Here is a 15674-nt window from a genome sequence, read left to right as displayed (position 1 = left end):
TACAGTTACACCACTGATCTCATCACTCACACTCGGTCACAGGACATAAGATCGCCAGTCACTCCACTCAAACAGGGAATATATAACTAAAGACTCATCTTACTCGTGGGCCCCCCTCTCTAATCGCCGAAAAACTCGGAAGTGCGCCCTCTCCTGGCGACAGCAGAGTAGTGCCGCTTTCCTTGCAGTAGAAAACGTTACCAGGGCTGTTGCTAGAACGTGGAAGTGTGAGAATGGTTTATTATATTGAAAATTTATCGAACATGTCGTATCGCTCTACCGAGGAAAAGTTATATCGCAATAATTATAATTATCGTTTTACCGCCCAGCCGTACTTCAGACTAATGAGCAGTTCAATCTGAGATTTTTCTTGGCCCTCTAGAGTTCGCCTTCACTTCCACAATTCCCCTTAACTGACATTTCTTGATGACATTTTGGACAGTGATATCTTTTTAATTTATTACACTCTGGAATCAGCTGACGATTCCTAATGGCCTTCCTAATTAGCCCTAACATGTCAGTTAAGGCCTAACAAGTTCACTAAGTTCTGGAACCTGGGTGTCCAAAACTTCGCACATGCCCACTTTTTTGTTTTAAGTAATTCAAATACAAAATAATTGTATAACATCTTTGCTGAAAAAAACTGATATGAGAACATACAAAGAGAAGCTAATTTGCATATCAAAAATCCTACTTTTTTTACTTTTGCTACTACCCAAAAATTTGAAAATTCTACAATATCCCTATAATAAACCACAACCGTCAAACCCCACATATACATGTGATTTTGCTGCTTTAATGAACATATAACTTTATTAATATCAATTAATTGCAACTTGTTTATGGTATTGGTTTAAGGTCAGAGCCTGACTCCATCGAGGCTGGTCTTTATTCATTCTCAATGAGCTCCACATTGAGCTCCACAGTGTCTTTAGCACAATGAGCGCAGCATGTACAAAGGAAACAGGCAGCAACCTCACCTTTCCTGCCGGAAAACGACTGATATATATTTGATGCATTCTCAGCCTGGTATTGCAATGTTGCACTGCATCCAGATGACACTGCTGTTTACACATACAGGCTGCCATTTACTGTAAACCTAAAGTGAAAGTGTTTTAAAACAAGCCTTCAGTTTCACTCTTTCCATGCCTCAGTGTAACCTGCCAATGCTACGATGCAGGTTATTTACTTCACTGCATGACTGTCACTTCTGCACAATACCGAATCATAACTGTAGAAATTACACTAAAATAATGTTATTAACATGCCTGATGACACATACACAACCAACTGCACAACCACAAGCATGAACATGTACAGTATAGCCTGAGAGGTACAGCCTCCATACAGTGCTAACTACAGAAAGCATGCTCCACAGCACTTACAGCAAGCCAGCACTTCCAGTAGATCCCTTAATGTTGTTGCATTAATAGCGACTCCCAGAAACAAATAACCCTAAATATACATACATCCATTAATGAGTGGCACAAAACAGAAAGCCCCTCAGGGAACTAACAGAGGATGAAACTGATAAAAGGACTAAACTTTGGAAGTGTGGAGAAATATCTGTGCTGATTGCATTGAAAAACTGAAAGCAAGTTTCCTGACAAGCAGAACAGAGAGAGGAAAAAAGATAAAAAGAGAGAGAGAGAGAGAGAGGAGGGGGGCTGGTAAGGGTGGGGAGGTCGAGAAGACTCTACATTCTGTGAGCAGCTATTTCCTCTGAACAGATGATGTGGTCAGGAAAGGGGCCAAGTCATGGGCCAATCAGGCATGATGGCCCAACCCTGCATGGGCCAATCAGATGCCCTGATTATATAAACACACAGCAGGTCTGGGGAGTTTATCTATGAATAACACTCACATCTCCAACTGCACTTCAACATGGGTGAGTCCCTCTTGACTCTCTTCACTTACTGCACTTTTATTCTGTGCTGAATACATTAAATGCTGTTTCTTTTAAACCCTCACAGCACTGAGCGTCAATATAATGAACATTCAGACCACTGGAGCTGGTCCAGGGACTTCCGCACAACTCTGGAACAGTCAAAAGAGAGGTAATAAAGGGGAGTCCAGGGAATTCCAGCCGAAAAAGCCATTAGGTACAAGCTCTTTATTGGTCAGGAGATATTTCTGAGGAGGTTAGATGTAAGATAATCCATGCATAAGGAGGAACAAAATGAGTTCATTCACAGTAAACAAGACAACCACCGGGAAGACCTGTTAGACACCAAAACCACCCCCATCAGATAAACAGCACTTAAAGCTTTCATCTTTGAGAGAGAGGAGAAAATCAAGCTGCTTCAGATCTGAAAACATCCACAGGTGTTTCTGTCCATCCTTCCACTGTGAGAAGACGACTCAGCGCTGTGGGTCTGAAAGGATGTGTAGCTGTTCAAGAAGAACCTCACTGAGAAAAGGAGACGGATACATCAAACAAAGAAGCTGAACAATGGACTGACCACCCCAGAGTCCAGACCTCAACACCACTGAATGTGTTTGATTACTTCAGAAAATGATCAACCAGCTTCTAAGACTGAACTTTGGAGGTGTGTCTGCAGATTCTTTGAGGAATTGAAAGTGAGTCTTCTGAAAAGAATGGAAGCTGGAATGAAGGTGACGAGTGATTCACTGAACACTCAGACATGAGGTCTCTGTGCAATTTTCTGTTTTCTTCCTGACACTGAACAATAAATAACCTGTATTTAATGGCTGTTTTGACTGGAAGGGTGGTATATTATAATACTGCATCTTTTTCCAAAAAGGTGGACATTAAGTTTATTAGAAGCTTCTTAGTGTTTTACAGTTACTCAGTCATTTTAGAATCTTCTACAGTTCTATTCTTTATTCTGGACTCATCTTACATTTAAAACTTTTAAAACCTTGTGGAGTTTCAGTACCATATTATATTCAGTGCGTTCATTAACCTGCCACCAAACAGGTTTATTACTGAAAACAGTGATTCCAAACTGTTGACCACCTCGTCTATGGACTCTGAAAGTCTGTCCGTTTCCTGACAGGGGTCTCAGCGTCCCACGCTCTGGCTGAAGAAGACGCAGGCAGGATGGAGAGGTTTAAAGACTCCATCAACAGAGCCGCAGGCAGTACAGGGATTGATCCGGCCGTCATCGCTGCCATCATCTCCCGAGAGACCAGAGCAGGAAACTTCTTACAGTCGGACGGCTGGAACGAGGGAAGGGTCGCGTTTGGGATCATGCAGGTTGGTTAACTTATTTACTTCTTTACTTAATAAAAACTGCAGCATTGTGGTATTTTTTCAAAAACTCAATGTATTATCAGTTGCACACTGTAAACCATCAGGATTACTCTAAAACTGTTACCATGGTGCGACTATGAGGCTGCTGCATGCTGAAAATCATCAGTGATTATGCTACAGTTGGTTCTACAGTCAGCATGGTGTGACTTTAAAGCTCATGTTGGTTTCTCGTGCTATCTCAGGTCGCTAGAGTTAACAACCCGCAAGGTGGAAAGGACAGTTTGGAGCACATCAAACAGGCTGCTGGTCTCCTTAGAGACTTCATTAACAGCATGAACAAGTCATGGCCTCCTGAACTCCAGTATAAAGGTACCTCATGTGTTGTTCATGATGATTTTCATAGCATAATATCACATCCATTGCTAAGTAACTGACGCTTTCTCCTGGTTTTGTAAAAATCTTTTGGTTAAAATCATAAAAAATGAGCCTTTAAAGCACTGTATGGACGGGATTCGTTTTCCATGAGGAGCTGGGTAATGCCAGTTTAGCACAGGACGTCTGTAATGTTTATAACCAATTTGTATGAGATAAGAAATCTCAGTCTAAATGATTGAGATGGGTGTGTTTGCTTGATTTATCCACTGCCTTCGCTCCAGAAAAGAGTAGAAAACACACTAAAATATTTCATTTATTTGTTATTCCATTTACGGTAACTATCCACTTTGCTGTCTTAAGAAAACGACACGAGTCTTTAGCATCACCACTAACTGGGAATTCACAGCCAACAGTCAACTTCACTGCATAAAATCAAACTTTTTCCTGTAATTTTTGCAGTTTTGAGTTTGATGTGTGGACAATACGCATAACCTTGATTTTAGCTTCAGAGAACAAGTAAACACTTCACTGAGTGTCTCAATACTTAAACTCCTTTTCCACACAATAAAATAGCGTTTCACCAACATGTCAATTAGTCCAGGGTTAATAATAACCTGGTTCTTGATATGAGGTTCTTGATAATGAAGGTCATTTGTCCAGATTAATCTCAGAGTCTCCTCTTCTGTAGGTGGGATCGCGGCGTATAACTGCGGCCCCAGAGCCGTCACCTCTCAGAACGTGGATGAGAAAACAGAAGGAGGCGACTACGCGAACGATGTTGTGGCCCGAGCTCAGTGGTACAAACGCCAGGGTTATTAATCGGAGCGGTCATCCTTCCCTGCATCGTCCTGCTCATCATCGCGAACCATGTTTACTTTGAAATGGGATGCAACACAATTTCAACTGAATAAAAGAACTTGATAAAATATGATTTATTGTTTTCTGACAGTCTATTATTATTCTTGTAATTCAAAATTTCATGCACCCAACTTATATCACAACAATACAAAATCCAGCACCCTTGTTGGATACCAAAGTGACTGCTTAGCCACATCCTAGCAACCACCTGGCACATCACCTGGAAATACCATAGTGACCACCTGGGACACTGTAGCATCAACTGAGCAGCACCCTAACAATTACCAGGAATACCACAGCAACCCACTAGCAATCACCTGGAATACCACAGCAACCCCCTAGCAACACACTAGCAACCAACTGGAATACCACAGCAACACCCTAGCAACACACTAGCAACCACCTGGAATACCACAGCAACCCCCTAGTAACACACTAGCAACCACCTGGAATACCACAGCAACACCCTAGCAACTGTTATGCCTTGTGTTTTTGCCTGGTCTTGTGTGTTTTGTATTCATTCCAGATTCCATCCCGTGACTTCACCCCTTCCGCTCCCGGACCCTGCTGATCCATTCCATTCCATGGTTTCCTCTCCTCCCACCTGCTTAAAGAGGTCCGGATGGCTTGGTTGAGCAGGAGACTTCCTCGTTGTATTGCTGTTGTTTTTGTGTGCATTTCGTTACCCTTGAGTCCTTGCTTGTTACTGACCACTGCTTTGTTTTGACTACGATTTAGCCGGACCCTAAAACTGTATATATCTTATATATATTTGTAAATAGTAAATGTGAACCGGCTGTAGGGAGTGGCTGCCATTTTGCTTGGGAAAGGGTTTGTCTGTGTGTATGGTTAGTCAGGGAGGTAGGTTAGCATACTGTCTTTTGTTTCTTTTGTTTGTATGTAGGGTAGGTAGTTGTGTTGGAAAGTTAGTGTGGGGTTGTTTGTTGTTTTGGCCTGGGCCATTCCTGACGTTGTTGCCGGTGTGTTACAAACAACAGATATGAGAAAGCAGAATTTTTAATCAGTGGTTTCACTTTCATTCTGCCTCCTGCGGACGTCTGCAGGGCACACCCGACCGCATTATCCTCAAATAGAAAAGAGCAGTGTTGTAGAACAGCACTCAGAGAGAGAAAGAGAAAAAGAGCACATCTGCCGCTGAACGGTAAGCTGGAATCTGCCTCAATCTTCAAAGCTTTAGAAACAAAAAGTAAACCTAACTCTAGCTGAGTGACTTATCAGTTTATAGTGATGCCTTGATATTATACCAGATACATAAAAACATATATTATGGTAATGTTAAACGTTATGAATTAAACAATGTATTTTTAGCTGTTTTTAAGATACTAAATCGCATACAGCATGATAATTGTGAACCAAGGATTTAGCTTCTAAAAGACAAAGAGATTTAATGAAAAATCTTAACAGACTGTTTTCTTTTAGGTTGTCTTACAATGGAACACGAGAGAATCTTTAGCATTTTGGCATCTGCTTCCCGTCTACATGCAGGTAAATGAGTTAAGATTTAACTGTATGATAGACTTTAATGGTGCTATTACTTTTTAAATGAACTACCACTGTCATACATCACAGACTGAGCCTGATGTACATACGAGTGTACATGCACTACACAATGTGCCTTGATGCACTCACAATGCATCTGAAATCAAGGGTCAATTTACTAAGAATTTCATCTAAACTGGGCTAACAAGATCCCACTTATAATCCCGGTTCATGATGAAGCGAAGTTTGTGTGAGATGAGCTTAATCTGCATTTGAAGTTATGGCTTGACTGATATTCATACTGGCTGATATTACAGTCCTGAGGATTCACTGATATTTAGTAGCTTGTTTTATATTGTAAAAACACCTCTGATGTTGGAAAACTAGCCTTTAGCTTGGAAATAGAATTACAATACAACAACTTTCTTCTGTGGAGAGAACTGATGAAAAATAGGAGCTAAGTAAGAGAAACAAGCAAACTGCTAAGAACTCTGGGAAACTAACTGCATTGGAACATTGGAATAGTGCAATACTAGTGCATATTGTGTATATGTGTATATTCAGAGTCGGTGTATATATATTTCTTTTTCTTCTTAGACATTTATATATTTTTAAATATTTTTTTAAATTCTATAAGGGGGCTACGCATCTAAGATTTCCACTTACTTTCCACCTGTGTAAATGTGATGCGACAACAAACGTGATTTGATTTGATCTGATTTGAAACTCCACCCTCTTGTGCAACAATATTTATATTGTTTGAGATAGGAGTGCGCTCGGCTCGGCTCGGCTCGGCTCAACTCGCTTTTGGTACCAACTACTTCATTTTCCACTACAGATATAGCCAACCAAAAAAAGCGAGTAAAGTCAAGTCGAGCCGGTACCATCCAGTGGAAAAGTGCCTAAATGATGTGAGACCAGATACTATTTGTGGTGGAAAAGTGGCTTTACTGTTCATGCAACTATGGGAGGTAAATCCAGCCAAAAAAGAAATTAAAATTAAAACCATAAAATGTAAATGAAAACCTCTTTTTGCCATTTCTTTTTCCAAACTTCTGCGCAAATGTCCTGCCAAAATTGAAAATGAAATGAAATGCCTACATTTGCTATCTTATTTTCACATGAGCGCGAGGCATTTGTGACAAAAATAAAAATAAATGTAAAACAGCTATTAGTCATTTCATTTTAGTCGTTATTCTGGTTTTTCATGGCCAAATCTAAAATGAAAAAGCTAATAGAGGAAAGAAAATCCAAGCTTCACATTGGCTTTGGCTTTTCTTCATGAAGTGCAGAATACGAGTCAAAACTAAAACCAAAATGCAGTGTTTACATTGTTATTTCTTTTTCACAGCGATCGGCTGCAGATCTGACAAAATGAAAATGAAAAGGCAAAACTGATAAATCAACAGCAAAGTGACGGTTTGCTCTTTAGGTGTCAGAATGAAAAGGCACATGCAAACAAACATCAGCGCCACCTGCTGGACATTTACTTTACATTTTCCACGTTTCGATTTCGTTTTCAAACTGACCAACATGCAAATCTATGTTAATTAGCACTGGGCGGGGCTACGGGGTACATTTTAGGACATCCTCAGACCTCAGAGTCAGAGCGGCATCATTCCTCAAGCTAAACGACTTTGAGTCTCGAGAAAAACCATCGTCATGACTCAGATCTGGTGAAACTGAACGTCAGCACAAACACCGTCAGAAAAATCTGGAAATGTTATACTGGCATTGATATCGAGATACATAATAGTTTTCTACGTTATATGAACCAGTCTATGCTCGACCAGGCCTGCGTTTGGTCTGACACCTTTTCTCTGAGGCCGTTTGGTCTGACGGTGTTTGTGCTGACGTTCAGTTTCACCAGATCTGAGTCATGACGATGGTTTTTCTCGAGACTTGAAGTTGTTTAGCTAAAGGAATGATGCTGCTCTGACTCTAACCATCTCTGATTTTATGCCTGTTGGTGATTAGTGATTTCACAAGCTTCCTAGATTTTTGCATTACATGTTCAAATTGTTATACAAATTCATAGAAACCGCCATCGGTGTGAAATGAAGTCACTGCTGTTAGATCATTACTGATCCAACATTTTTGAATTAACTGTTCAATATTACAAAAATCCCTTTGTGTAGAGGGTAATGACATACTCAATTATTATTAAATTTGGAGAAAAAATAAAACTCATATGCATAAGTTTAATTAGCAAAATCATAAATAAAGCAAAATAAATCTTTTTCATTACAAAAGTTCTCATCTGCAACTTTAATAGTATGTATCAGGTAAATAAGTATATAGAGTACTACACAAAACTCAGAGATTAGATATGAGATAATCCACTTCCACAAAGAAGGAGAAAGTCAAAATAAAAAAAACAGGAGTTTCCAAAACTGGAGTTCAAAAACTGATGAAAAGCTATAGAGAAAATGTGTCTCCTAACAACCACTTGGAAGACCTGTTAAACACCGAAACTGCCCCCATCAGATAAACAGAGGAGAAAATCAAGCTGCTTCAGATCTGAAAACATCCACAGGTGTTTCTGTCCATCCTTCCACTGTGAGAAGACGACTCAGTGCTGTGCCATTAGTTGTAATGTTTACAACATATATTTATATATATGAACAGTTGTCCTAAAAGAAGATACTGTTGTAGTTATGAATGGTACATGTGTCATGCTATGTAGACCATCCAGACCTGGAGCTTAACTTATAGAAATAATTGAAATCTTTGTCACAAAATTTGCAGTTATTTTCTTTAAATCTTACAGGAATCAATCTTAGAGGTTCTGAGTCGTCAGGTGAGATTTTCCACAAATTTCACAGCTTCAGAAATAAAATCCAAACTAAATGATTACAGAAGTGATTTCAGGTTATACTGATTTTATTGTTCTAAGTATTTCAATCCTTTTGTCATGTCACGAGTTGTAATCCATTTTCATTTCATTTGATTCATATCATGTAAGAACAAGGTAATGTTAGACATGTCATGCTATGTAGACCATTCAGACCTGGAGACCTGGAATAATTTAGATAATCACATAATCATTTGCGTCATTTTGGTCAGTAAAAGTGCAATATTTTCTTCAAATCTTTAAATCTCAGATGAAGAGGACGAGGAAGATGGACATATAGTGTGCCAAGGTAGGGTGATACTTTCCACAGACTTCACAGCTCCAGAAATAAAATGAAATGATTATGTGAGTGATTAAAAAAATTTAAATTCATTTTATTCTACAATTTTCTTTTTTCCTTTGTGTTCATGGTATTCATGTTTACTCTGTTAAATGTACTTTACAGGCAGCTAATTTTACCTTACCTTGATGATTACAATCTTTACACAAGCTGAATTTGTAAAATACTCTACTGTCAGGCTTTTTAAACAGTGGAATTCCATGATTTTTTCATGACTTAAAATGAAACTTCCATGACAAACATTCAGCATAGTGCTGGGTGATATATCATTTATGCCGGTACACCGTGATACTTACAATTCTGTTTCCTGTTTTTTTTAGGAATATCTCTGAAAGGTAAGGACCACTTCATTTTGTTACTCATGGTATGCAAAGTTCATTAACTTTACTGATGTTAAACTTTAATATCACCTAATAACATGATACTGTGATATGTTTGAAAATCATATGATATTGAATTTGATCAGTAGCCACCCAGCACTGATTCAACAGATAGACAGCTGATCTGTGAGGAAAGAAGACCAACATTATCTAAATAATCATTTAATATTTAAATATTATTAGCTAGCAATTCGAAGTGCGGTTTATATGGAACGACTGGCAGTGAAATTGTGCGCATATCTGCACCAGGTTCAATAATACGACCTCAGAGAACGGATCTGTCATTTTGTTTCATAATTTCAGAGCCTACAGATTTTATTTTGACTCTTCAGTCACCCCATATTCTCACGCTCAAACATGTCAATCGGTCTCATTTGTAAAGATGGGTATAGTGTCTTTTTATAACACGTGACACACACATCGTGATTAGGTGGACATCATTCTCCATTACGTTGAGCTCCATATGATTCAAAATCAAATGAGTTAATGATAACAAAGACATGAACTGACTTATCTAGCTGAAGTTCAATCTGGGACTGATCAGTTTTACATGGTGTGGGGAGGTAATGTATTTATTAGGCTATCAAAGTTTTGCAATGATTTTGGTCCCATCCAAATCCGCAATGCCAGTGACTTTTGATGCAGTTTTTACAGTATTTATGAGAGAAATGTAACGAGAGTCACTTCACAACTTTGAGTACCCAGAGTACAACAGAGACTGTGTAAAATCAAATCAGTGAGAGAACCTCAGCAGCTGGCTCGCATTAATGTAGCTGCAGCATGTGATGTTTGTTTAGCCGCGGCGGTGCAGACTGAGCATGGTGATACTTTTGGAGCAGAGGGTCCTGTGAACCTGAAGCGAACACGTGGTGATTATTGTAGTGCTTCCTTGCTAGTCATGCAAGCCTTGGTGTGAAGCAGCAGTGATGTGTTTCTCCTCTTATGTTTGGCTTGTTAATTCATCTTCTCCTGTGTTTAAATGTCAAAACGTCTTCCACAACGCACACGTCCTGAATATTACACCTCAGCTAGCCGAGATTCATATTAACAGCATGTTAGTAAAGCTAGTCCACATGCAGATACATTCGTCTCGGTGCTTTTTGCGATCTAGACTGTTCAGTGCTTCAAATGAGATGAATTGCTAATCCCACGATTTCTCCAGCATTTATTATTTTCAATGACTTTTCCAGGCCTGGAAAACCAAATTTCTATATTCCATCACTTTTCCAGGATTTTCATGACCACAGAAACCCCGCACTGAGTACTTATTAATGGAGACGCTTTAATAATATCTTAAATGAATTCATATATTAACATAAATCCAACATTATTCATTTTTCTCTTCTTGATCCGTGTATAACCTTGTGTTGTGCAGAGGTACTTTGCTTTTTTTGATCTGTTTTTTCTGTTCTTTTATTTTCACTTTTATTTTAATGTTCTGCTAAGTTGTGCAGTTTTACTAACACAAGATCCACTGATGAAAAACAAGATTCAGCTACTAAAAGACCAAAAAGTTTAGCTGGAATAGTAAAAAAAAAAAACAAACTGAACAAATGTTTTTGTTTTAGTTTCTGCTGAAATGGACACTGAGGATTTCAACATAGAGGAGGTGGCTGGCCTGGGCAGACCCTTCCAGCTCGGCATGGCTTATGATTTAAGAAAACACAAACTCCTACCAGGTACTGAATTAGGATTCAATGACAGCAGCGGAAAGACAAATACACATAAAAGCTGGCAGTACATTTCAAACAGAAATAACACTACAAAACAATAGCTTTTTAGCCAAAACACAGTGGTTGTTTGAGTTTGTACAGTGTGGCTGTGATGCTTACTTAAAAGAACTCCTCACCATCGTATTGTTTGTTCTGAGACCTCCCCCCCCTCCCCAACTATGACTGGCCCTAATGACCATGTTGGATGTTCTGAGACCTCCTCCCCCTGACTATGATTGTCCTTATCAACCATGTTGTTTGTTCTGAAATCCCCCCGACTATGACTGGCGCCAACCATGTTGTTTGTTCTGAGACCCCACTCCCCCGCCAACGAAGACAGGCCCTAATGACCCTGTTGTTTGTTCTGAGACTGACCCCCGCCCCGCCGACTACGACTGGCCCTATTCACCACGTTGGTTGTTCTGAGACCCCCCGCCCCCGGACTATGACTGAAAGTATTGACCATGTTGGTTGTTCTGAGACCCCCCCTTGACTAAGACTGGCCCTATTGACCATGTTTATATTTTTTAGCCTATCCCACCCCCCGCCCCCTGAGTACAATGATGCAAGTACATACTTTTTGTCTTATTAAATATTCCTGTAGTCACAGTACTGTACACCCTGTTTTATCAATTGTTACTCATTGCTTATTATCACATTTATCAAAAGTTATTCCTGTTCTTGCACAGGGCTAACCTTGTGGGATTATGAAGGACTTCAGAAAAAAATTTGTGTCAGTGACCAATATGACACCAAATTCAACCTCTTGTCCTCAGACAGCAGTGACGATAAGACATCTACTCTGAAGATAAGTTCCTACCTGAAAATCGCTGCACTGTGCGGACTAGTGGACTTTAGTGGGTCATTTACATATTTTACAGATGAGAAAAAGTCTGAAAAGCAGGCAAAGCTTACGTTATCATACCACGCAACCACAAAATTCAAGCAACTCTCCATGGACCACCTGACTCAGATATCTTACTTGAGTGAGCTGAAAGGAACTGGAGCAACACATATAGTTGTAGCCATCCTATATGGCGCTGATGCTTACTTTGTGTTCGAAAGAGAACTAGATTCACACGAAAACAAGTGGGAGCTGGAGGCAGAGCTAAAACTCACCATCAAGAATATTTCGTCTTTAAAGCTAGACGTTAGCGGTGGAGGTTCAGGGGAAAAGAAGGACAGTGACAAGCACAAGTTTGAAAAAATAAGCTGCACTTTCCATGGGGATTTTAAGTTAGAATCAAATCCGTGCACCCTTCAAGACGCATTACAGGTGTACACAAAACTTCCACACATGCTCGGAGAGAAAGGGGAACATGCAGTTCCGCTCCAGGTATGGCTCTATCCTCTCTCCAAACTACCCAAGTCAAGACTGGAAGAATCAGACTGTACCGTCAGGGAAATAAGTGACAGTCTTAACACACGCATGTCACAAGCCATCGATCGTTTGAATATGATAGAAGGGAAACTTAATGACCTCATGAACGATGAAGCCGCCAAATCCTTAGCTTTATTTCACTGCAAACTTCAGGATCTGAAGCAGAAATTCGCTCAGCACAAGGCAGACTTCATGACGAACCTCGCTCATCTGCTGCCTCTGATTCGTGGGTATGAAAAGGAAGAAAGTGACCTTGATGATCTCCTGCAAACTTATGAGGATTCCCTGTTCAACAGTCCTGCGATGGACCGGTGGTTAGAGTACAGAAAGATGGAATCGGACGTGCTAGGAAGCTTCTTAAAACAGCTGCGAGAGGCCGGGGTCGACCTGGACGAAGATCTTCACATTCTCCTGTCGGACGCAGAAATCGAAAATGTGGTCAGTTTCACCTTCACATCTCTGGATTTGCCAGACAAATTCCTGTCAGATCTTGCGAAACCAGATGAAGGTGAGAAAAAGAAGACACCTGATGAAATTCAGACGTGGTTAACAAGAGGCATCATTAAGACAATGAGAAAGAACCTGAGCTTGTTCAAAGACCTGAAGAGATCCAACAACGACAGACACACAAAATTCAACGTGTCCTCCCAGAACAACCTGTTGATCAGCGATAGAAGCGCAAGATCAAGCCACCACAAGATCCACCCTGGAACATGCATCATGTTGTACGAAGGAGGGTCAGATGAACCCATCTGCTTTACCCCTCCAACTAAACCTGTCTTCTCAGCCACTATCGATTCGAGTTCCCGCAGTATAATAGTGAAGTTGAACCCCAAATGCAGGGCCACAACGAAGCGCACGCTGGAGTACAAGCCGAGGACGAAGGAGGGGTGGAAAAGTCTGGCTGTTCAGAGGGATGAAGAGAAGTTGACAAATCTGGAGTCTGGCAGCGAGTATGAGATCAGATGCACTGCAGTGGGCAAACTGGAAGAGTTACCAGTCACCAGTGACATCATCAGCGTTCGCCCCTCAGACACCCTTGAAGGGACGGAATAAAGAATAGACAAAAGGGAAGTGCCCAACAGACGGGCTACAGCATGTAGACATTATTAGATGCTAGGCCACAGGTTCCCAGTCCTGGTTCTGGAGTACCTCCTACCCTGAACATTTTAGTGAGTGCCCTCCTACCAACACATACACAATGTCTTGTTAATGAGCTGATTACTTGGATCAGGTGTGTTGGGAGCAGAAGAAACACTGAAATGTGCAGGGCAGGGGGTTCTGCAGGACCAGGGTTGGGATCCACAGGGCTAGACTACAGCTAGATGCCTGCCTATATACCGAGATGCTATATCACGTACCTCTGCTCCTCTGACACATAAGCCTGCCTGCCCCCCACAAATTCCAAATTCTAAATTTTTGTTGTGTCTAACAAGAGTGTGCTGCAGATGTAGGCACCAGAGGTGTGGACTCGAGGCATTTGACTTGGACTTGAGGCTGACTCGAGTCACGAATTTGATGACTTTAGACTCAACTCGAGAACATTGAGAAAGACTTGCAACTTGACTTTGACTTGTATACCAATGACTCTGACTTCAAAGTTAAGACTCGGAAAGACTCAAGAAAGTGGAAGAAACGTGGAGAGTCTGACTGCAGACGGGACTCTACAGAGTCAGTTACTTTTCATGTGAACTCTGTTCAGCTCTGTTGTTTTCGTTTCCAATGTCATTTAAATTCAATTCAAACGCCATTGGTTTTAGTTGGCTGAGCTGTTTTAGCGCTAAGCTAGTTTTTATTTTAATCCAGTGTGCCCAACGTCTTCAAACATAAAGTTTTTTAAATTAAGTCCAACAGTACTTTTAAAACTCTTTTCATGTGTAGTGCACTACTCTGTGTATACCAGTCTGTCACGCACTCTTAAGAAGGATGGTTCTTCAAAAAAGAACCAGGAACACTCAAAGAACACTCTGCATTATTAAAGGGTTTACTGCCTCATCTTAAATTAGCTGAAGAATGCAGACTGACTTTAGGACTCAAAGATTAGGACTACTGACAAGGCACAAGGTACAGGAGACTCTCCTGTACTGACTCGGGACTTGAATCGAGACTCGACTATCGGGACTTGACTCAGGACTTGAGTGTCAAGATTTGAGACTTACCTGTTACTTGCAACTTACTGACTTGTTCCCACCTCTTTTAGGTACTAATATGCATGTATTCTGATGTAGGCAAAGTATTGCAATGTTGTTTGCTTGACATATATACTCACCTTCATTTTTGTGCCATTATTATATTATTTGTTTGTTCCATTATTTGCATGTTGGATCAGTTCATAAGAATGTACCAATTCAACATACCTTAATGTATCAAGTTGTATCACAGATCACGTCATATCGTATCATTGTATCGTGAGCATGTACTGAAATAAATGCACCAATCGAGACATCACTGTGTCGTGTCAAATAATGAATTTTGTGAGTCATCACATCCCTATTAATCAAATACAATGAAATATAAATACTTAGGGGAAGTGTAGTATTATTAGATATATTCAGTCTATTTAAACACCCATTTAAACCCATCTGTGTCCTCTTTATGTCAGAGCTTGGTCCACTTCTTTCTTAAAATTATTACCCATATCACCCCACTCATTTCACCATTTTGCATAACACATATCATGTGAATGTTGTTTTCTGCATTTTCTGCCTACTTTGTGAAGTCTTTGCACTGTGTGTACACAGTGTTGTGTGTGTTATTAGTAGGGGTGCTGATTCTTAGACGCATCGCGATGCGAACATGGACGATTCTGAATCGATTCACAAATGTCAAAAATTGATTTTCTAAATATTTAATTTATGACGTAATGTTGACGGAACGCAAAAGGCGGAACTTTGAAGTGGGTAAGTGCAGCGCCCGGACAGTCTGTGGCGGCACATAACAAAAACACTACTGGATGAGTGAGAAATCCGACCGGCTCCCTCTGCATTAAAGCCAGGTTAGGTCAGGAGTCACAACACAAATGTTAAGAAGAGCCATTTTGTCCTTTCAACAAAAATC

General features: G+C 40.3%; 2 protein-coding genes across 3 annotated transcripts; both read left to right on the top strand.

Annotated features, from left to right (window-relative positions):
• The first annotated feature begins 1434 nt into the window (after positions 1-1434).
• LOC118827157 (lysozyme g-like) lies at positions 1435-4523 on the top strand. Its single transcript, XM_036598394.1, has 5 exons — positions 1435-1888; positions 1974-2057; positions 3021-3220; positions 3460-3586; positions 4281-4523. Exons 1-5 carry the CDS (start codon positions 1885-1887, stop codon positions 4409-4411), a joined length of 546 nt encoding a protein of 181 aa, XP_036454287.1. The 5' UTR covers positions 1435-1884; the 3' UTR covers positions 4412-4523.
• Positions 4524-4662: 139 nt separating this feature from the next.
• Positions 4663-14879, top strand: LOC118827155 (verrucotoxin subunit beta-like). Of its 2 annotated transcripts, XM_036598391.1 has the most exons (7): positions 4663-5612; positions 5891-5956; positions 8721-8750; positions 9055-9093; positions 9465-9479; positions 11093-11203; positions 11926-14879. In XM_036598391.1, the coding sequence occupies exons 2-7, from the start codon at positions 5902-5904 to the stop codon at positions 13671-13673; spliced, it is 1998 nt and encodes a 665-aa protein (XP_036454284.1). In that variant the 5' UTR covers positions 4663-5612; positions 5891-5901; the 3' UTR covers positions 13674-14879. The 2 variants fall into 2 exon arrangements, with proteins under 2 accessions (XP_036454284.1, XP_036454285.1); XM_036598392.1 differs by lacking the exon at positions 8721-8750.
• The last annotated feature ends 795 nt before the right edge of the window (positions 14880-15674 follow it).

The sequence above is a fragment of the Colossoma macropomum genome, unplaced genomic scaffold (genome assembly GCF_904425465.1).
Source record: "Colossoma macropomum unplaced genomic scaffold, Colossoma_macropomum, whole genome shotgun sequence".
NCBI classification, from domain to species: domain Eukaryota; kingdom Metazoa; phylum Chordata; class Actinopteri; order Characiformes; family Serrasalmidae; genus Colossoma; species Colossoma macropomum.
This window is presented reverse-complemented; position numbering and strand designations above follow the sequence as displayed.

What these genes read in the sequence shown, in the direction of transcription:
- LOC118827157 (XM_036598394.1), top strand. An exon ending in CTGGAACAGTCAAAAGAGAG is followed by an intron (nt 2,058 to 3,020) that starts GTAATAAAGGGG and finishes GTTTCCTGACAG; the next exon opens with GGGTCTCAGCGTCCCACGCT. An exon ending in TCCTGAACTCCAGTATAAAG is followed by an intron (nt 3,587 to 4,280) that starts GTACCTCATGTG and finishes CCTCTTCTGTAG; the next exon opens with GTGGGATCGCGGCGTATAAC.
- LOC118827155 (XM_036598391.1), top strand. Translation starts at nt 5,902, where the DNA reads ATGGAACACGAGAGAATCTTTAGCATTTTGGCATCTGCTTCCCGTCTA. An exon ending in TGCTTCCCGTCTACATGCAG is followed by an intron (nt 5,957 to 8,720) that starts GTAAATGAGTTA and finishes TAAATCTTACAG; the next exon opens with GAATCAATCTTAGAGGTTCT. An exon ending in TAGAGGTTCTGAGTCGTCAG is followed by an intron (nt 8,751 to 9,054) that starts GTGAGATTTTCC and finishes TTTAAATCTCAG; the next exon opens with ATGAAGAGGACGAGGAAGAT.